Source organism: Ambystoma mexicanum, chromosome 12 (assembly GCF_040938575.1).
Source record: "Ambystoma mexicanum isolate Mex_15411 chromosome 12, UKY_AmexF1_1, whole genome shotgun sequence".
Lineage (NCBI taxonomy): Eukaryota > Metazoa > Chordata > Amphibia > Caudata > Ambystomatidae > Ambystoma > Ambystoma mexicanum.
Window position 1 is genome coordinate 495,383,077 of NC_090936.1, and position 23,443 is coordinate 495,406,519.

The following is a 23,443-nucleotide window of genomic DNA, read 5'->3' on the forward strand; positions in this document are numbered from 1 at the left end:
GGCTCTGCCTTAGGGAGAAGTTACTGAATCCCTCGATTCGTCACAGTGCCCAAGCAGCCACTACTAGAATTAGTAAAGGTCCAAGTCAAACTTTAAACACCTTCATACCATTGTCAGTAAAAGCCTTTCAAAGAACATATAGCTACAAGGAAACTCAAGCTGACAAGGAACCCTGACAGACAAAAAAATATAAGTCTGTTCAAGAGGGCACATTTCACATTATGTTCATGCATTCAGTAGTTACTGAAAACCAAAAATGCCAAATGACGATCTAGTTGATAGTTCCAAGTTACACCCCTTTTCAAATATTGCAATATACCATTCCCAATCCAAAATATTGAGAAGGCTATTCAATCCAGTTGATAAACCCCCCCCCCCATATACTGGACCACATCGTTCTACCCAAGAAGAGAAACAGAAAGGGCAGTTCTAGCACTCAGACAACGTTTTACTACAACTAGACAGAGGGATGACTGCTCTAGCGCTACTGGGTCCATCTGTGGCATCCAGCAAAGCCATATCATGCTTCTGTCCAGGGAGACGCAAGTAGAGTAGTGGGTACAATTTTATGCAGGGCCGTTCTTTCTTATCCCACTATTCTCAATCTGTTGCTATCCCTCTCTGTTCATCCCCACCGCAGGCGATGCCCCACAGGGGTTTGTGCAGCCTCCTCTTCTAAACCTTTATGTTTTGCCTTTAGTCCAGATAATCAACTTCTATGGTCTAGGCTTTTATAGTTCAGTGGATGGCACGCAACATCTAATACGAATAGAGAAAGGGAAGAATATCAGATGCACTAATAAATGGTATGCACCACAATGATCATTGTATGACATCCAACGCGTAACCATAAAAAACAGATTATTATGTATGCAACACCTCTTCGGGAATTGACATCAGATTTATGGCCAGCCAGCACATGTAGGGATTATCTCCAAACAAGCAAGGAAGTCAAAAACCAGGATGTTGTACTAGACAGAAAACTCTCCTTTGAGCTTCAGAGAAAACTGGTTCAGATCTGCTGGTTCCGCATGAGAACACTACGCGCCTGTTAAAACATCTGCAATACAAACTGCCACATTGGTATTAGTACAATACCATATGTGGTGTACTAGGGACTGCCTACAATGCTATCGCTGAACTACAAGAAGTTAATTTAGACACAGCAAAGATGCTCCTTAATCGTCAAGCACAGAAACTCTAAACTCACTACCAAAGGAAAAGCTGAGTTTCCTTAAATTTAGTAATTCTGCTCAACTGTATACAAGGCAATGCATCCTGATGTTTGACATATATGCCTTCCCACCCCGCTCACCTTGTGTTGTGTTTGATTTTATCACATTTTCCCAATATCTGTATATGTATTGGCCCTCATATCCATCTATTTTTAGGTTTCTCACGTGTCATGCCAGTGAAAAAATATATACCCATGATGAAGGGCCGCTACTGGGCTAGCACTAAAACATGTTGGGGTCAGTCATGTTTGCAGGCAATAGACGTAACACAAAGAATGGATTGTGGAAATGACAGAATTGTTTGTATAGCACTAAAATGCCAGTGAATGTTTGTATAGCACAGAAAGACTGTATAGCACAGAAAGACATATTTGATTCATATGAAGCATTGTATGAATGTTAATTTACAAACAACTGAGAGACTGAAGAAGAATATTGTGTTTTTTTATTAAATTGATTTGGTCCCCCAGAGTTCCCCAGTATATAGACCGAGACTCTCCAATTAATACTTGCAGTTTCACATATGTGACTGCCTATGCAGAAAATGCATGCATTTTCCCCACTTAAATGCACGCTGGGCACATACAATTAGATAATAAAATCCTTTTGTGAACCAGATCCTATGGAAGATATCCTTCAGCACTTCTCTCATTTGGTTCACCATGTTATGTGAGGTTATGTTACTATTAGTTTCTACTGTCCTGCAGCTAGAAATAATATTCAGTTTTCGTCTTTATACTCACCAGTCTGTACGAGCTCTGTGTTCTTGTTGGCCCAGTTTGGAATAGTAAGACCAGAAAAAATGGAAAATCCAAAAATGAATATGTTTCTTGATGAATTCATATCTACAAACTGTAAGTAGAAAAGAAGAGCATTAAGAAAACAAACCACTACTTACCATTAACAGATCCTGTCAATCCCTCATAAACAAACATCCTTTAAACAGCTCCTACAAACACACACACCTACACCCCCCCAGTCATGGTGCATCTCCAAGGGCAGGTGACGGGATGGTCCCAGCAGGCCGCAGAAACCTAGCTGTACTCCATCACCTTCCAGTACAAGTTTGATGTGTGAGCATCTTTGGGATTGTCCTGTCTAGTTGTGTCGGATGTGAGGCAAGGCTGCCTTGAGAGGCCCTGAGCTCCTCAAAGATAGTGCTGTGTGTCTCTGGGCGCAGAGTGATTTCTTGTTCAAGTGGGCTGTTCAGACATCCTTTGGTGCCAACTCGTTGCATAGTAAGTAGCATTTGGTGAGACATTGCAAATTGGTTGCCATCTAACACATATACAGTATCTGCAGATGGACATTAACATTGCATTTCATGCAGAATATAATAAGAAACCGGCAGAATATAGTGCAATCTCCTTTAACGTTACATGGCAGCATGGTAATGCTGGGGTTGTGGTTCGCTATGTCAGTTGTTAATGCAAGGGGTATTTTCGGTCACATGGTATCATTAGCCCCATGTTAAGGCTGAGTGGTGCTGTGATAGGAATATCTGTAGGGGGGCATCATATAGTATGGAGGCCCAAGCCGATTGACTACTTCTGGGGCTTGAATGTGCACCCTGGCATAGCATAACAAGACACAGTGTGACACCTGTGAGGGAGGCATGGTATCACAAGTAGACTGACAAGAGCTGCAAGTTTCAAAAACCTTTATTGATGGTTTAAAGGGGGTTGGAGAACTCCTATCTTGCCCTATAACTAAGATGGGAGTATTCTTGACCAACAAAAGAAAAAAAGAAAATACAGTCCTAGGCAGTCCTTAGTCAAAATAATGAACCTAGTGCCTGCCCTCTTTCTAATATAATAAATGTGTAAAGGGAACGTGTAATGCAAAAAGGAAAAATCAGTGTTCAAAAGTAATGTCAGTATGGCTGAGTAAAACTCCCTTCTCCATGCTTTGTAGCACGGGGTAAAGGTGGCACGCTTGGACCTTGCACACACACTAGCTTCAGACACAAGGATGCAGTTCATTTTGTGGACCAGGGCCCATTTGCCCTTTCACATTGTAATACAGTTCAACAAAAGTTTGTTTCCTTCTGGTTACAATTCAGTACAGGTTTCCCTCTGCCCAGCTCAAGCCTCCTTTCACTTTCCTTTCGCTGTCGAAGACTTTTGAAACTGCAAGGCTTTTGCTGTTACCTCGGCATGACGACTTCGACCCTTTCCTCAAACGTCACTTTTTCTCTCCTACACCAAGGCCTCTTGATAAATATAGTTTCGAGCTCAGTACTTAGTTCAAAGATATCTCTCAAATCCAGGTTTCCCTCAGCCGGGATCAAACCTAACAGTTCAAATCTTACATCCCAGTTTCTTTCTCGTCCCGCTGCTTCTAGGGCATCAGACGTTTCACAGACGTTTGATCAGGCAATCTTTTCGCCCCGACCACTCTGTTACTCTGTATCTTTAATTTCCAGTTCTTTACAATGCTTTGCTTTCTCTTGCGTCTTATCGGCACACGCGCAACCTTCATTTGTCGGATACCGTGGTCGTCAAGTTTCATTTAACACAGACCAGACTTTCATTGCTTTCATCAACCCAGCAGCTGTGTTAATTCATTTTTTTCGTTCCTTTGATCATAAAGTCAAGGCTGATACCAAAACTGCAGCTGCACCTCTCCAACTCTGCTGTTCACTTGTGAGGGTGGCTGGTATCCTTTAAACAAAAAAGAGGTTTGTCTCTTATCTCCAGCTGGGTTTTCTTGTGCAACCTTCAGGGCCCTTTGGAGGAAATGATCTCTCGCTGGGGTGTCCAAGGTTTCTCCGTATCTCGGTTCTGTCCCTCGACCCGTTGCTCTGCTACGCCTGGTTCGCCATTGCTCTGGAAGAACTGCTCCTTCTCGTGCATTGCCTTGCTCAGAGCGTGTCAGTGTTCCACCATTAACCTTGTGGGGAGAGCTAATAGGTACCAGGGGTTTGTAATTAAGATCAAGTTCCTGACACTGCCTGATCTTATTAGTGGGACATGTCCAATGTATTGCATGGGTGGTACTCCTTTCAGCCTCAGACCTCCTCAGGCATCACTCCACGAGGACACCTCATCCAGGTGATCCTCCCGCACTTGTCCAACCTGAGGGTCAGGATTCAAAGGCGATGGCTGTGCCCTGGCCACCGGTGTAATCGATCCCTGGGGTTTAGGCAGTGAAGCATCCTCTGGTTTTTCACACACCCCAACATTGAGGCTCATTAGAAGTTTGCCAGTATCCCGCCAGTAATTCCGGCGGGATACCATCAAACAGATCTACAGTTTCCAGCACCAGGTATCCCAGAATTTCCAGGAATTACGGGTGCCAGTAAAGGCAGGTAAATCCACATTCCATGGAGTCCATAGAACTCCATGTGGGCTTAACCAGTAATACCGGGCGTATTTTGCCAGTGGGTGCCGGATTAACCTCCAGCTATTGACTCCACCTCTCCTTCAAACCCTCGTTCTACACCTCTTCCCTCCTATCCCACTATCCCATGTACTTCTGTAGTAGGCAGGAAATAGCAAGTACTGAGACAAGGAAGATCTCTAGAGTCACAACATCATAAACCGATCAATACTGTGATAAGAGGATGCATGGAGCAGTACAGAGTACCTCCCAGAACCACTTTGCCCATTCTAGTGGTTCTCGACAGCCGATTGGAGGCACTAAGGAAAAGCAAAGAAGGACTTGACAAAGGGTCAAGTACAACCTTGAGGAACTGTGAGATGAAGTATGTTCAGACCGACCAGGGAGCCGAGAAAGAAGGTCCCTGTCAAGCTGGTCTGGTGTGCAGCAAGGAAGACGCTCCTGGCATACCCAAAGGTCGGCACCTGTGGAGTAACGGTCCCTCGCCACTAAAGAAGAAGCAGGTACGGTGGAGGGCCAAGGGACCCAGGTGGGAGGAGAGGAGAGAGTGGTCAGACCAAAAGAGGAGGGTGGTGACCGGATTAGAGATGGGGATGTTGCCAGAAATTAGGGCATCCATGGTGTGACCGGCAGAGTGGGTCGGACCAGAGGGGAGAATAGAGAGAGAGGGATTCACAGAGTATACGGAACTGGGAGGTGGATGACTCAAGGGAATAAAGGTGAATGTTGAAGTCACCAAGGAGTTGGAGTTTGGAAGAAGAGGTTGAGAGGCAGTAGGTGAGGTCGGCCCATTCAGAGAGGAAGAGAGATTTGGGCCAGGGGCCATAGTTGCAAGGGTAAGAGAGAGAGTAGGTGATATCCCAAGCTTGCATACAATGCATTCAAAAGAGGAGTAGGATTGAGTAGGTATGATGGAGGCAGGAACCCACTTAGGGAAGATCAGGGCTACTCCACCTCCAGGCCTATTGGGTCTGGGTTTGGAAATCATTTTGTAGCCCTCAGGAAGGAGTGTATCAAGAGCGGTGACAGAGCTGGCATTGAACCACGTCTCAGTAAGAGCAAGGACATCTAGGTCAAAGTCTTTGAGAAGGAGACCGATATCAGAGGAGTGTTTGACAGCAGAACGAGCATTCGGAGTAGGGTTACCACCTTTGAAGGTTTTCCGAGGTGGGGGGTAGAAAGGCGTGGTACTCACCTCACTGGTGGTGGAGAGGAGAGAGGGAGGATTAAGGAGTGGCAGGAGAAGGGAGGATGTTTATGAGAGAGGGCAGGTGCTGGCTGAGATGGAAAAGAGTAGTTGAGAACCTTGGGCCATGATAGTGCCATTGTGTTAGACATAAATGATGCACTTAGAGGATGAGAAGTATGCCAGGAGTACTTCCACCTAGTACCACCATTAAAGGGTGAGGAGGAGAAAGGGGAAAGAGTAGAGATGAAATGGGGGGTCCATAGGTCAGGAGAGGCGACAGAGAAGAGTATGTCCATAATAGTATGCCTGGAAGTGGCATTGACATAGGTGTCAGCAATAGCTAGTCCTGGATTAGAGTTCATGAGAGCTTTTTTCAGCTTTTTTTTTCCAGACTTTGTGAGAATGATAGGATAGGTGATAGAATAGCAGTTAGAATAGATAGTAGAGATAGAGTGTGCCACGAGGGTAGTGGGGGAGAGAGAGAGAGAGAGAGAGAGAGAGAGAGAGAGAGAGAGAGAGAGAGAGAGAGAGAGAGAGAGAGAGAGAGAGAGAGAGAGAGAGAGAGAGAGAGAGAGAGAGAAAGAGAAAGAGAAAGAGATAAACCAGGGGGATGCACAGTGCACAAAAAAATCTCCAAGTAGCCTAGCAGCAAGGTGGGCAGAGAAGGAGGTGTGCTATGGAAGACAATCAGTACACAGATTATAAAAAGCACACCTAAATTCGAAGTTTCCAAAGAGCACTAAAAAGCAGCACAAAATGGAGGATGTCAAATTTTACAGCACAACTATATTCAAATTTCCCAAAAAGCAGCACAAAATGGAGGATGCACAGTATTGTGGGGCATCCCACGTAGGCCATGGTATGCACATCTGTGGGAAATTCCTCACAGGAATAGGAGTCCTTGTCCCCAAAGGAGGAGTCTCTCCCAGTGAGGTGTGTGAGGGGTCAGAAATTAGAGGCAGACACAAAGCGGCAGTGTTCTCAGCATCAGACATCTTTATTAAAAGAAAAGGGTTGTATAAAGGCCTCTCTGTCCCCCCTATCCTAAAGTTTTCCTACCTAGGAAACTAGGACTAAAGATCAGTCAGCGTCTCGTCATCAAAATTAAGTGAACTGTCCTTGTGTCCAAAGCATATCTGACCCTCGCACTAGAAGTTAAACAATTAAAGAGTGTACGGAAAACTGTCTCTGATCTAGATTTAGCCAAAAAGTGTTCAAATGTAAAGCAAATAGAGCCATCTAATAAAGATGGTTTCTTCCAAGAAGGCTTCCTTGGATACAGAGGATGGTTCCCTTCCCCTGGATTCTTTCAGGAAGGATGGTGAGAGTGTCTTTTCCAAACAGTGTTCTCTTAAAGATAGCAGGAATGTCTTTTCCATATAACAACTTCTCAAGGCTGGTAAAAGTGTCTCTTTTATACAACAAACACTTCAACGATGGCAAAAAGTGTCTCTTCCACACAATATCTTTTAATGATGCCAAAATTGTGTCTTTTATATAACTTCTCAGGGTTGGCAAAATTGTCTCTTTTATTCCATAAACACGTTAATGATCACTTCCTGTTATACTCTCCTGCCAGAAATCCTTCAGTAGATTTGTTAGCTCCGTTGGTGTACTCTCCTGCCAGGTATCTATTCACAATGTATTTTCCTTTGATATACTTTACAGGGATTAACTGGTATACTCCCCTGTCAGGAATCCCCCTCTGGGTCTTGCAGATCCCCTTGTATATTCTCCTGCCAGGTGCCTCTTCCCCAAAGGCTATCTGCCGGATTAACTTGTTTACGAGGACTTCTTTTGTTGTTCTTTCAATATTTCAATATAGCACGGTTTTACTCTTGCACCGTCTGTAGTCTATTGGCTTTAGATACTGCTTGTTTCAATTTTCCCCATATAGATATTTCATATATGGAGACTTGTTCAAGTTATGTCTTCTAAATTCTTCACCAATGTTCCTTTGCTTATGGAAATACTTGTTCCAACTTTCCCCCTATTAGCATCTCAGATATGGAGACTTGTACAAAATACTGCTTTCAACTTCTTCATTAACATTCATCTGCCCCAACTTCCCCCATCTTGACGTTTCAAGCATGAGGATTTGTGCAGATTCTGTCTTCCTGCTTTACTTGGTCAGTATTCAAAATTAACTTTCAATTGTTTCGGTGCCTGTCGGTACACCATGGGGGTTCCCACTATCACTGGGCAAACTCACTGGTGTTTTCTGACCCGTGGCACGATGCTGCAGCAAGGTCCTGCAGACCCTCCGTTAGCTTCCCCGCCTGCTCCACATTAACTCGCTGGTGAAACTGTTGTTTTCTGGCACGACTGCTATTTGGACAAAGTTGCTGCTGCTGGTTCTGGAGTGGTTCTTCCCTGGTGCCTGCCACGCTTCCCTGGGTCTCTCGCCACTCCAGTAAGGAAGGCTGACAAGCGGAAGCTTGAAAGCCTCTGCTTTCTGCTGCATGGATCGTTCCTTTGCGTCTACCATCACTCGTGGTTCTGATTTTCCCTTTGCTCGCTCTGCTGCTCTGCTCATCGACTTGAATCGGCAAGTCATTTTTAAAAGGTCCTGCATATCTTATCTTTACCATTACAACTAGCCTGTGTGTTAGACTTGAGGTTTCTTTAAATCCCTACTAACTCCTCCTTCCTCATCTTAGTACTTGAGCAACTTGAGACATTGTGGGAGTTGTAGTCCATAGGATTGTTGTCAAGAACAAAAACAGAGTAACAAGATGTTAAATGTGAATTATGTGTATTTGAGGTGTGAATGTTATTCTGCTCAAAGTTTTGCATGAAGGTTTTTTTGGGTCCTATAGTGGGAGGGCTTTATAAAATGACAATCATCCAGTAAGGATTCAGGAATTATGTGGTGGTATTGCATTTATAAGGGAAGGATACCGCATCTTCCCTGATGGAACCACCACAAGCCCCAACCCCCCAAGACAGCCATCTTCTCCCATTTGATCCCTCATAATACCACCCACAGCATCAGGATCAGGGAGTGGCTGCCTTCCCCTGGCCACATAGAAGGAGATCCTTGACTGGGGATCAGTGATGACAGGAGTCATCACAGGTCCCACTTGCCTCAACCCCTAGGAAGGGTGTTGCAGAGTGGGCTCACCTCTCTAGCCTCACGGGGGGGTCTTGTGGAGAAGGGACGAAATCCCTCGATTTATCAGAGGTCTAACACCTCCAACCAACAAGTGAGGAAGTACCATGTGGATAAATACTTCTCTAAAGAGAATATAAAACCCAAGAATATTGTAGAGGAATTACAAGAACTAATGTAAGAGAAAAGAAGAGACTATTAGTGAAGATCTGCTAGATAAATAGCAACAAGATTAAAGACAGTGGGCCTCATTACGATTCCAGCGGTAGCCGTGCTGGAAAAACCGGCAGGCTGCCGCCGCACCTGTAATACCATTCCGTCTCCGTGATTGCCGGAATCACCAGGGCCCCGGTGACCCAGTGAGGTCCATTGAGGTCCATGATACAAAGAGGCAGTTGGAAAAGACTGGTATATCGGGAGTGTCGAGCCAATCTCCTGGGATTGTTGAGGTTTAGTTTCTTAGTGGTAGGGTCAGGGTATAACGAGATTCAGACGGATAACTTTTCTTTCTTTGGGACTTCATGAATACAGATGAGCACCTTTAGTTCCTTTAGATAGGTAGGGAAACCCTTTAGAATAGGGAAAGCTAGGCCGTTCTCTTATCAAAATAAAAGTACTTTGGAAATGTCAGTTAAGAGTCAGATTCCTTCTTCTGACCCACCACAGTTCCTTCCTCTTCCCCAACATCCCTTGTCCAAAGTCTGTTCCACAGGATGCTGATAACTAGCTCCTCTTGGCCTTAGTGGGGGAAACAAAGTCTCAGTTCAAACAGTTTACAAGGGGGTGCCTCAACCCTACCCAACTTTGTGGGCTTAAGGGGGCCCAAACTCTTCTTGATCTAGTCTAGATGCTGGTTGTCCAGGGACCAGTCCACCATGGCTCACTATCGTAGGTTCTTGTCAGTGGATGGATTAGTGGGTGTAGATGGCACCAAAAAAAGAGCAGGATCTCTGGGCTCTGAGTGGGGGTGATCCTGGTCTCTGTTTCCCCACCTCTCTAAATGCACAGAAAACCCCCAGACCTCAGCTTGTACCCCCTTCCACAGTTTGGTCCTGCCTAAAGCCAACTGTGCACACCGGAACCAGCCAGTTTTTAACAGCTATGGTTTGAGTCATGCTCTCCTTTAGATTTCTTTGCAGGCCATTTGATGTTCCTGCCTTGGCTAACCTCTCCCCTCCTGATGTTATTACCCTAGTCTCCTCTGAACCTCCTTGAATAGGCCTGGTACCTGCTCCTCGTGGTTCTCTATTGCTCACTCTCCTTTTCATTCTCTCTCTCTTAATTAGGTTGCCTCCTCTGTGTCACCACCAGTTTCATGTTTCTGGTAATAGTGCTTCCCCAGCGGACGGATTTCTCGCTGGAGAATAATGCAATGCATCAGTAATTTCCGAAGCATTTACAGTAGGTCCCGCAAACGGTCAAGGGAGTTTTCTTTAATGTTCCATGGAAAGTGGAAACAGTATCTGAACACTGCTCTTATAAATGCTTATGAGGAAACCTCCGCTCTCAAAGGGAATGCTCTGTCTATCAACGTTATTAATCATTTGGGTTTACTCATGGAGAGCTTCCGGTTCCATCAAATGGGGAATGCAGGACCAAGATTATTTTGTAGGGTGTCCACAGGCTTTGGCTAGGGTTAGGATTATCAAGACTATGGTGCCCTACTAAATCAGGGTTTAGGGGAAGGTCTAGCTTTTCAGAGTTTGCCTAAGGTGCAGCCCTTTGATTGTCCCCAAGCCACATGACAGGGGCCAGGGTGGTGGGGGAATCCCACCTCAGATCATCTGGGATCACCGTGCACTAGTCTGGGGTATCCCCACCTTGCCAGTCCCCAGAAACAGGCAGGTTGCAGTCCCAAAAGCACACTTAAGTTTTGCACACACAGCTGGTAATGAGTCTGTATTTGAGTGAATTACTTCATGGTTTATCCGTCTATTAATTTGCCAATGTCACAAATACCCTTTTTTCCCCATGCCTGTCTGTTTTGATCTTGGTCAATATCCAGCCAAGATGGGCTTGACCAACCCAGATCGGTCTAAACCGAGATAGTTGAGGGGTGCTTGGCACAGAATGTGCTTCCTGCAATACATGAATAAGAGTAGTTTATTTCTTACATACATATTTTCTGTATAATTGAGATTTCCAGTGTTGAAGGACATCCGAGGATCAATAAGGATATGCATCATGAGTGTAAATGTGACCTTTTCAGATTTTAATTGCAGTAGCAATGTTTCTGTTCATAGCAAACAATGGGAGTATAAGCCTGGCAAACAGTTGCTCCCTGATGCCTGTTCAAACTGTAGATATTCGGTCATCATTACTGGTGGTCTGTAGGCCCAGATAAATCAGGATACAGCTGACTGTATTTAGTTGAAGAGGATTTTAGGGACATAGATGAGCAATGCCCTAAAACAATACAGAAAGCTAGGAGGAAATATTCATTTTGACAGCGATACAGCCTACCATAAAAAAGGGAGAGGCTGTGCCATTTATTAAACAGATTAGTTGTACTGGATAATAGCGCTCACAGGTTTTTGTAATTTACTTGAAACATGGTGGCTCAATCTTTTGTGAGGAAAACACCAGTTGTAGTGGAGTGAGAGTTGGTTATATTAAAGAGATGGAGTTTGTATCATGAAAGGGCACTGCATTGCCTGGCAAGTATGCAAGTACTTCCATGTTGCTGGCAGCATTAAAACGGTCTCTCAGGTTACTACATTATCTGCATACACATATTTTTTTTAATTTCACCGGTTGAAATCAAAACGGCCACAATGGCTTAGTGCATCAATACCTCATAAATTAACTGTTCCATAAAAAAAAGCGAAGAGCAAAGGACAGAGTGCACACCCATGCCTCCTGCTTTTAACTGTAGTTGTTACTTTCCCCAATTAGATAAGTCTTCCTCCAAATTGTGGGACATGAACAGAATCCAAGAGATTAACATCTCCTGCATATCGTCACCAGCATGGCTCAGAAAAAACTCCACAAGACTTTATTAAGGGATTCCCAGCATCTTAAAGTATTACGCGTGAGGTAGGTTTGTCTATTTCAGGAACTTCTAAAATGCTGTACAATGTGTTGGTATGCTCCAGTATCCTTCCCCATAAAACCCAGAATTCCCCGGGAAGACCACTTTGTCAACAATGAAAAGGAGTGTGGGATGCTCTCTACTGAGAACAGACATGGGCCAGATATCCTGTTCTGTGGAATTTCTTCCACTCAGGAGGGTCTACAACCACGTTTGAGCTCATTGCACCCTTCACGGAGAGGAGAAACATTCATTTGCATATCAGTATTTGTCCCACCCACAAGGGCAGTTCAGAATCGAAATGCTAGGCAATTCTCCTCTGAACACGAGTACCATCAGCAACCCCAGACAAGTGAATGCCCAAGTGGGTGGGACCAGACTGATATGAAAATGTGGATTTCTTCTCTGAAAGGTACAGTGAGCTAAAATGTGGTAGTAGACCCTCCCGAGTGGAAACCTACCCAGAGACCAGGTTATTTGGCTGTGTTTGTTCTCGGTAGTGGGACTCCCAGACCTTTTGCACATTGTCAACAGCCTTGTTCAATATTTTGGCCAACAGTTTTGTCTAAAATTTACATACTGTACTTTAATAATGCATGTCTTGCAGAATATTAAAAATGCAGAAAATTCTCAGTGGGTTGGATGAGAATGCTTATTTTTGTAATGGATCCAAATCATGGTGTTGCCTTGAATCAGACCACATGTTAATGACTAAGCATAGACAGAGAAAACGGGACGTACTGTGAGGTTCAAGCAGATTGTGATGTGAATATGGGGGCAGGTTTATTACAGTTCATGAATCCATTTACCTTCTAGTCATTTAACAACTTTACGTTATTCACATTTAATGCCTCATTTGCGTGTTTCCTTACTGTGCATTTACTTTTGTCACTTTACAATTATAGATCATACATGTCCTCTATTGTGCACTGCGCATGTTATGATCATGGGATTTTCCTTTTCCTTCCCCATTAGGGATAAGCAGTAGTAGGTTGTGCTCCTCCATTTGCCAAGTCTCTCATACTCAGATGGAATGTCCTCTGTGGGATCTGGGGAGGGACAGAAAGGGCTTGCATGGTGGGCAAGCATTATAAGCATAGTACCAAACAGGTAGAACATCTGTGTACAGTAACTGATAGGTTTGCATTAATGGACAAGAAAACAAGGATAAAGCCAACAAATATGTACAGCATTTTTACAATCAAAAGCATTTGAGTATGTAAAGTTTTGTATGTATATTAGGTTATATTTGTGAAGAGGGTAGTGTCCTTTGTTCATATTCTGAAAACCACAGTCAAGTATTGATGGGGCATGCAGTTTGATCACCCTTTTGCCTGCCTTTGCAGTTTTAATACACACAGATTGGAAGAGGGGAAAAACTCAGCAGAGATGGGATACATTTAATGGAACAGTGAAAACGCTATAATTGATGTATGCATATTTCTTGCAAATGAACGTGAATGAGAGAGCAAGGTTAGATAAGAAGAGCAATTTGTCAACATGAATAGCTTTATTGGGCTTCAAGATGTTCTTACTTGGGAGACATTTCGCGTGCAGCTTAATTTTGTGTGCCAGAAAAGATAACACGTACTACTGATAAACTTGCAGATTCTCCCAGGAGTAAGGTACACACTTTCTGTACTATGCATGCATATTGCTGTATCACAATGCCAGCACTTCTTGGGGGGGGGGGGGCATTTACCCTTCTAATGGGACAATACCAGGCCAAGAAAAATCTTTATAATTCTCCCAGCCCGAGTAATATACATCATCAATTCAATCTAAGAGAAATTAACTTGTTGGCTCGATGGGATTTCTATTGAAAAAAATACAGTGCATGAAGAAACATTACTAGAAATTTGAATGTGCTTTTTCAATAAATTCTCCTTAACTTGGCCCGTTGGAACACAATTTACTATGCACTGCAGAGAATAGAAGAGCCCCACAAACGTGAAGAACCATTAGCAAGGCTAATATGAGGGGGATATAAAACATTCGGTCATTTCACACAGATCCTCAAAGATAGCTGTCCTTGAAGGGCAACAATTCACATATATCTTTTGAGGCTCAACATTGGGTAACTCCATCTGACCCTTTGTCAGGAGAGGGGCTGGGTGCGTTTTGGGTGCATTAGCCAGGGATACCACAAACAATGCATCTGCCCCAACTATCCAGCCCCTCACTTCCAATCGGTCACGTTGGGAATGTATAAAATAATGAGCCCATGTCAGAAGTCTCCTGATGTTACATTGCCCTTGCCACTTAGATGTCTTATAATCGCTCTACGATGCAGCACTTCCAATGGAAGCTCACATAGATTCCGCTCTGTGTTCTCACTCCCTTCGTGCCGGGTCCAATGCATGCTGAAGCCGTTGAGCATGGAGACTTGGGAGCTGAGATTGCCACTCTGCCTCACTGAAGGTATGGTGTGTGCCACCCATAATGCTGCCAGCAGCTGTATCCAGCAGCTTTTTCCCGCCATGGACTCATCTGACGTCCAGACCCTGGACCCACTTTGAGCTTGAGCCCCCCCTAGCTCCATGTCCCATCATCAGAAGGTCACTAAACAACTCTGCTATGAACAATAAGCACATTTTCCAAATCCTTTTACAATGCTTCTATTCCCCAATATCATTGCTTGGTCTACCAGGTCTGCCACACTCTGGTTCAAGCCTATACATTCTAAATATACATAAAAGCAATAGAAAATCCCCTTTATCACTAATTATCAAAGCTATAACAAGACACTTACAAACTCTAATTATTCCAATGCAGGTATGGATTGGGTATTCAAGAACTTCGTCCATCAAGTTGCAGTGTGGACATTGGGAGGTTCGAGGTAGAGTATTTTGACAAACACACTGGTGTAATACAAGATCTTAATTGTACCACACCAGTTCTAGCCCACTGGTACCTTTTCCTGTGCGAACTATTTAAAGATCTGTGATTACTCGCCTGATCTCTACTTAGACAAAGCATAAGCAAGCAATCCCCTAGGCAGACTCATTGGCTATCTGTAATCATCCACCTCAGAGATGTTCCAGAGTCCGCTCGCCACGTGCCACCTCAGGCCCCCTTTGCCAGCTAGCTAGAATGGCAGGCTGCCACAGATGGACTTCCAGCTAATTGGGATTCATCTGGTGTACTGCTGCCATCTAGAAGTTCAATTAATGCATACAAACATTTCAGAAGGGACACTGGACCACAGGGTCGAGTACCCAAGAAAATGATACTCAATCTCTCTAAAAGGTACTAGACAATGCTATTGTTTGAGTGGATTCAGTGGAGCCTGAATATTGCACCAGTTGTGGGACAGAACTGCCACTTTTCAACAGTGAAGTGGCACTTTTCAGCAAGGCTACTTTAGTCTTAAACAGACACTACCAGAACGTTGGATCAATGCGGACATATTTATACAAATTATGCAAGTTTGAGCACTCATTCATCAATGTGGCTACTTGGTGCTACTTCAGAATCTAAAGAGTATATCAGGATAGAATAAATTGAGCAAAGCTGTCACAATAGCTGCTGGAGATTATAAAGTGGGTGCTAGAAGGTTATATACTGGAGATGTTGTTCCAATCAGTGGCAGCCACCACAAAAAAAGACTACAACACCAGTTCTGCAGGCACTACAGAAATAGGGTCAATGAGCTGTTTTGTGGACCCTTGTCTCAGATTGGCAGCATATAGCTTACCAGTTGGGAAACTGGATGGCAGTACTGCTGTTAGTATTGGCGACTTCATATTCTATACACATATTGGTTTACAAAAATAGGAAAAGTACAAGGTCTCTACAAATATCAAAATACCGGAGACGAGGGGATCAGGGGGGCGCTCGAGAGTCTGAAGAAGATGGCCGCAGGCTGACAGGGCTCCGACCAAGGTGAGCTCAGGGGCCTCATTCTATCCTGCGATGTGAGGTGGATTCTGGCGGGATGCAACAGAGACTGGCAGTTGATGTACCGGTGCGGGCGTCAACCGTCCTGGGGCTCCGAGACGCTCTAGGAGCCACAAATCCCTGATGGTGTGTGCCAGCAGCCTATAGCACCCGTGCACCTTCCTGTCCACAACCGAAATACAGCCAAAGTATAAGGTAGTGGCGGGGGGCTCTGGGCCATCCAGCGCTGCAGATGTGCATTTTCTGATGATCCGCGTGGGGAAGGGGAAGTGCACTGCCCTCCGCCGCTCAGCCGCTCCCAAGACCGCACCTGGGCGGGGATCACCCAGGGCCTGCGACAGAGGACAATGGCCTACATTGTGCTCCACCGCAGGGCCATACTATTCACTGTGAGGGGATTCGGCCCCCCAGCTGGTGGTGGAACTGCAGATCGCATGCTGTCATTGAGGCCCCGGTGAATGAAGGTCAGAGATACAGGTCGCTTGCTGGTTCCTGAGGCCATGGAGCACACAGCGTGGACCCCGCTGGCAGTCAGTGGAACTGCACTGCTGTGGCCTGATCCAGGGCTTTGATCATGGCCCCAGCATGCTAGCCGTGGGTGCCCAATGCGGTTCCGGGTCCCTGATAAGCCGTGGCCTGCACACATGAGGGGGAGCAGCCTCACGTCAGGCACAAGGCACATATCCAGCAGGATATACGCTGCAGGGCTCTATGCGCCATTGGTGCGTATATAGCACCTGGAGGCTGTGTGCCTCACTATTGGCCCAGCTGCCATTCTGTATAATCTGGGGCCCTGCAGGGGAAGCAGAAGTGATTTGTGGAGGGCACCTCCTCCAGTGCAGATGGTGAGGAATGAGCACAATGGAGCAGACTGTGATAATGCCCCTCTCAGTAACCTAATGCTTAAAGCTTGTGGCCTTGCGACTTCGGTGGGCCACCTCGCCTGGGATGGATAGCGCATAAAAGGTGCTAGAGGCTCTGCCCTATGTTCTATGTCGCCAAAGACTACTCCGGCCTGCAACCCATACGTGGGGCCATCGATGCACTGGCTGAGCTGCCTCCCACGTAGGTCAACAATAGAGCTGTCCCCGCATAGTGGGGCCCCAGGCCTGGCTTTTAAGTGCTACTAGCACAAGTGGCCCTTCCTCATCATCCCGTAGCACTGCTGCTGGGAAGGCACAGGTTAACAGGCTTCATGGGCCATTAGAGCCATCGGGGTATGCAACAGACTGCTACTGATCCCACATCGGACAGCGCAGAGGGCGCAACCTCCGTCAGTGCTCCAGTGAGGCGATCGTCCCGCAGGCAAGACGGGATGGATATCCAGGCCCCACTGTAAGCCATTTTGGGCAAGATGAAAGTAATGGGACAGTGGACACCGGAAACCAACAGCGCTGTCCAAGACATCAAGTGGGAACTGCAGGAGGTGCATACCAGGTTGTGCACAGGTGGAGCGCACAACTGTTAACGAGCAGCGCATCAGCACATTGGAGGATAATCTCGATACAGCGCCCACGGATTTGGATGGGCTGATTAAGAAGGTGTAGTGCCTGGGGGCTAAAATGGAAGATCAGGAAAATAGGTCCCGGCGCAACAACCTCCGCCTGGTGGGCCTTCCAGAGCAGACCAGCGGCAGTGATCTGGAGGCGTACATGTATGGCTTTCTGCAGGATCACCTCCATATGGACAACCCAAGGAAATATGTCATTTAAAAGGTGCACAGGGCCCTGGGCCCCAGATACGCCACTGGCGAACGTCCCTGCATCAAAACTATGACCTCCTCAACTTCCAGGACAAGCTCGCAATCCTAAGGGCGTTCCGTGTTGTGGGGACGGTGCAGGTGGGTGGCTCAGATATCCGACTGTTCAATGACTATGCCATAGAGGTCTCCCGTCACAGGAAAGGATTCAACCCCCATTTGACGCATAAACAGGCACGTCCTACAGATTTTATTTGAAGTTATCGGCAGTCTGGTGTATCCAACTAGATCGCCAGTGGAATACTTTTGAGGACCCGGAGGAGGTCTGGCGCTTCCTGAAACAGCACGACATAGTGACTGCCGACTTCCCAAATATGGACGGCAGAGTGGCGCGGGTGGGGATAACTGTGCAACAAATCCACCGTTTACTGCCAGAATCCTATTGTAAAAGGCAAGACGCATTTCGTACTGCTCACCACCCTGGGCTCATCTGGAACCCCCCGCCCCCGAGCTCCATCCAGTGTGAAGCGATGATGCACTGTTTTGGATTGACTACCAGCAACCCCCAGACTGGAGGAGCTGGGATGCGTGGGGACAGGAGAAGGTCTGTTGACCTATCCTGTTAGGCCCCAGGCATGGGCTACTCAAGCTCTGTATTGTGATGCAGATTATCAATCCAAATGTTTTCTTGTTGGTATTGTTGGGGGCAGGGGGTTCTTTGTTGGGATTCACAGTACATATGGTCCCAGGCTGCTTCGGAGGTATGGGGGAGGTATCAGGGTCCCCCAATGCATACGGCAACAGGCCCCTGCTCTAGGTCACAATGGCCACAATCACTTTATAACACTTAATATTCAGGGGCCAGGCCATCCCATTAAAAGGAGGCGATTGCTGGATTTTGTGCGGGATGCCCAAGAGGACATAATATTCCTCCATGAGACACACCTCAACACAGCTGAATCAGCGCAATTGGGATGTGGCTGGGTTGGTGCGGCTTATCGCTCCCTTATCAGGGGAAAAGAGGGGTTTTAATACTGGTCAGCAAGCGCGTACCCTTTCAGACTCAATATATAGGCACCTATGGCGGATACCCCATCCTTTTTCACACAACCTTTGCGGAATGCATGCACCATATGGGGGCTCTGACAGTGGTTGGGGGGGGTCTGAATGTGGTTCTAGACCCGTTGCTTGATTTAAAAAGTTCACGCGCAGCTCCAGGTAGTATGCCCCGTAAACATATTCCTCTAAGTGCTTTGATGGAGGACTTTAGGCTTAAGGATGCTTGACGGTTCACACATGGGGGGTGGAGGGACTACACCGGTTACTCTCGAATCGACTACTGGTTAATCCTGTCCAACGCCACCTCGCTTATTCAGAAATGTAATATTCTCCAGCAAGGGGTCAGGCATGGGTTCACATGCTCATGAATATTCCCAGCCAGGATGAAAAAACAGTTTCACTTTCACTTCAAAATGGCATTTCTCCTCTAAACCAATCATTGTCTTCTGGATCATATTGGCCCCATCCAAGCTCGCTAAACTCCACCCCTTGTGGCCATCTTCAGATTTCTACAGCAGACTTCTGTGTTGGGAGACCTCAAGTTGCTCTCCATGCTAATTTTGTGTTTTTTCGAATTCTGTCCAAAATAGTTAAACTTTTTGGATCGATGCTTGCTTGATCATCTTTGACGAAGGACAGAGACCAGCAGTGGGGATCTGCTACCAGCGAAGATCTTCATCCACCATCAGATAGTCATTGAAGTTTTGAGACGGACCAGCCTTGGGCCTTCTTCACCCCTTTCAGCATGACTGAAGGGAAGGAAAGTCGAAGCCTTTTCAAACTGCGCAAAGTGTGGATTAAGAAACGTCTTCATGGAAGATCGGCATCATAAATGCTTAGGTTGCCTGCATCTGGACCACGATGAGGAGGCATGCGAGGTGTTCCGTGGTTTCTCGAAGAAAACCAAAAAACACTGCAATAGCTGACTCATCAGGCTCAAGTCGAGCAAGGCCACTGACTTAGCCCCGGGGCAGGGTCAAGGACTGGCCGGTCCGAGGAGCGAACTCCCTCTGGGAAGAGGTTGAGATCCTTTGAGGATGCCCAGCTCACAGGGGTCCAAGAGAAGGCCAAGCTCTTCGATGCTTGCTCTGCTGTGTATGCTGCTGATGTAGGTCCTGAATCGGACAAAAGGCAATCACCATCACCGTCAGCCTCCACGGTGAGCCTGCCAACAAAAGGAACATCTTCAAAGAGAAAGTCGCGAACCCCGTCCAAACTCTGTGTGTCCGCGGATAAACCAACGAGGGACAAGTCCTGAAAAGACTTGTTGAAGCTGGCTAAGACCTTGCAGCATGCCAAGTTAACTGAGTCGAAGGCACCATTGACGAAAGCAGCCACAAGCATTTTGTTGACGAAGTCAACAACGTCCACTACAGCACCTCTGAAGGAGAGTGGGTCCACAAAAGAAGTGAGTGCCACTCCATGGGTGTCCTTGCCCCAAAGGCGAGATATGGCTGCAGAGGCAGCGACAAAGGCGCAGGGGTCAGGAAAAGACCAGACGGCTGCACCGACCCAGCAACCTCCTGAAAAGTGGAACTTCCCTTGTACGTGGACCAGCGGGCTACTCCAGATAGGCCAGAGCAGATCTACTCAAGTAGCGATGAGGGAGAGAATTATCTCCATGATGGTTACTACTGTGAGGAACCAGAAGATGTCTCACCCACTAGTCCCCGGGGATCCGTCATCCAGGTGGCCAGGACACGGCAATCGCTTTTGGATCCAGTCATGGGGGTGGACCAGTGCGGGCGGATCACGTGGGTGAGGGGTCTTCGGGGAGTGTGAGTGGGAGACTGGACAGTGAGACATGGTTTCCCCTTCTTTGTAACACCTTTAACCCATCCTACCAGGATATTTAGGAACTCCAAAACCCCGTGCCCCTTTACAACACAAACACTTTCTCACGGACAGCCTGCTATGAGAGACAATGGACTAACACCAGAGCCGCATACGTGACGTGTCCCAATACAATGGTAAGGCAATTACTGACCATCACACACACACCTGACTTCCATTAAACTTCCCCACATGGATGAAAAGCGGAGCACAAGAGCACACTCCGATGGAGGCAAAGCACACAAGGAAACAGCAGTTCCAAGATGGCAGTTTAACAAGAGGAGAAAGACGGCAAAAGAGAAGGGGATTGCAAGGAGGAAAGTTCCCTTGACCTTTTCGACAAGGCACTGTTGCTTTCATGAGCCCTCGAGATTGGAAAGCGTAAGACCAGGAAAACAGGCAGAAGAATCCTGCATTGTAAGTCGGAGATGCCTAGGGCCCTTCCGCGCCAAGACTCAAGCTGGGGAGAATTATCCGCTGTGGTACTGTTCTTGGCTCCAAGAACAAAGCAGCGTCAGTGAAATCAACACAGCCAGTGAGTTGGGGAAACCAATACTAGACCGGTCTGTGTTGAAGCCAAGGTTGCAAGCGGCAACATTGTATGGCGAGCGCTGCAACGAACATTGTTTGAAATACGTGTGATAAAGGACGCAAGTAAAGCTGAACCGCTGATGAGTGATTAACTCTGAAACGAAGATACGATACCTTTTACAGAGTGGTCCGGCACCATGTGGGTGCTCAATCGAAGGTCTCTGTGAGGTATCCAGCTGAAAAGTGAAAGTAGAGAATTGTGAATCGAAGTGGTCCTGCAATGGGTCAAACAAAACCCTGCTCACAATTGAAAGTCTTCAATGTTGATATAGTAAAGAACATTTGTAAAGTTGGTCCGAGCCTGGCAGAGTCAGATCCGGGGTGAAGAGAAAAATCACCCGAGAAGTCATATGTGTCAAATCCTTAAGAAAATGGGTCTGAGCCTGACGGAGGGGAATCCGAGGTGAACAGATGTGTGAAACCCTAAGGAGAAAGGAACTTTGTTGTTTGTCTTATTGCATTAGGCCCTCTGGAAAAGAGACCTTGAACGGTAAAGAGACTTTGGCACAGAAGGGCCATGATGTTAAAGTTTTGAACTGCACCCTTGTGCTAGAAAAGCCAGAGACTGTGTTAAGCTTGAGTATGCCGCCTTGTCCCGTGTTGAAAACGTGGAGAAGGGAAGCCAACGACTTGAATATCCTGACATTTCATTTCTTGAACACTTTTCTTTTGCATAACATTGTTTCCCACACTATTTGTATTTAAAAGTAAGGATTGGCAATAGGTTTATTAGTATAGGCCATTTTATTTTAACAAGACACCATTAGGATTGTGTTATTATTATTTGATGGTCGTAGCTTGCTCCCATCTTTAGATTTAGGTGTAGATGGGTGTTTTTCAAACCCAATTGAAGTTCAATAAACACCCTTGAATTGCGATCACTTGTGTCTGTCTTACTGTTTGATACCATGCCTTCCTTACACTACACAGATCAAAGGGGGAGGATCTGGGGGCGGTGGACCCGAGTCCCCTGCTTGTAAGAGAGGATGAGTCAGCCCAGAACCCCCCAGCCCCCTACGCTGGCTCCTTTCACACCTGGATCTAGGGACAAGGATGACAATTTCATCACGGCTGACAGAGAAATGCCACACGCAGGGCCTCCCCACCGGACGAAGTTGGATCCTTTCATTCTGTCATGTCAGGGGCTTCTGAACTGTTTCATTTGGTTCCCGGGGAGACCAAGAAAGAGGGTTTCCTGTACCAGCGGTGCAAGTCGAGATGGAAGACCATCATGTCCATTGCCTTCCTGTACGACATCTGGGAGGAAGGCCTAGCTCTAAAGAAAAATCCAAGTACGGCTCCGACCGTTGGACATTCTAACAACCCTGCACACACTGGTCACCGAAATCCAGCAAAGGATGCCACCACCGGGACATACACCTCCACGGGTGATGCCAAAGATCTGGAGGTTGAACTCTACCCCTCGGAAGAGAAAGTCCAAAGGAGCGTTGGTCCTCTGCACCATCCAACTCCACCACCACTCATTGCGAGAAGACCTCACCCAGAGCCCCGGACCCACATACGGACATGGACACAGTTACGGGCACCGGCGCGGACGACAATTTAATCGCGGTTGACAGAGAAGTGCCACACACGGACGAACCCCATTTTGATTTTCAAATTTCTTTATTGGCATTTCTTCAAATCACATATATGGCACAACATTCGTCAGCTTACATTGCCGTGTGATGCTTCAATCAACAACAAAACGGAACTTTACAACCAGACTTTAACTGTCTCTGTGTGGTATATTGATCCAGACTAGTATGCGTGAGGAATGCGTAATGAGGGTAAGGGGTGGGGAGGGGAACTATGGTGTAACGCAGGCCAGAAAGGTGCTATGTTTCAGGTGAGTAAGTTGGTGCTAAGTTCTAATTATCATGAAAGATTGTGTTCAGGGGGGTTTATCATCCGAAGAATGTAACATACTCCATTGTCAAGGCTTTCCATGCATCCAGTGTCACGCTTGTACCATTGGGAGATCTAGAGACACTATCATCCCACGCCCTAGTTTCGGCTTCCACCCACCGTTTCATTTCACCATACCATGCATTGTACTGTGGGCCTTTTGATCGTTTCCATGCCATTTCAATAGTTTGTTTGGTTAGTACACATGCCATGTCCATCAGTTTCACAATGTGCTTGATCTTAGCCAGTCTAGGATAAGTTTCCAGAAGGCATTACTTAGTAGACCAGTCATATCGGGACATTCCTGCCTTCTTACAAGTTTGCTCAACCCGAGACAAGAGACACCGCACTTTGGTGCATTCCCAAAACATATGTAACAGATCTGCCTTTTCTGCGCTACACCATGTGCATCCGGGGCGAGCTTGTTTATTAAACTTAGCCATTCTGTATGGGGTCAGTTATGTCGATACAACACATTCAGCTGAATGAGCCAAAATCTGGTGTTCCTGGACACTTCTTTAGGGAACGCTAGAGCCCTGTCCCA

The 23,443-nt window shown here is 46.3% G+C and overlaps 1 protein-coding gene across 1 annotated transcript in view; it reads right to left on the reverse strand.

Annotated features, from left to right (window-relative positions):
* LOC138513701 (solute carrier family 23 member 1-like) overlaps nucleotides 1-23,443 on the reverse strand; it is a 520,832-nt gene that overhangs the window by 49,604 nt on the left and 447,785 nt on the right. The window contains exon 10 of the mRNA XM_069628778.1: nucleotides 1,979-2,087. Coding sequence (XP_069484879.1) covers nucleotides 1,979-2,087 — 109 coding nt within the window. The remainder of the gene's footprint in view (nucleotides 1-1,978; nucleotides 2,088-23,443) is intronic.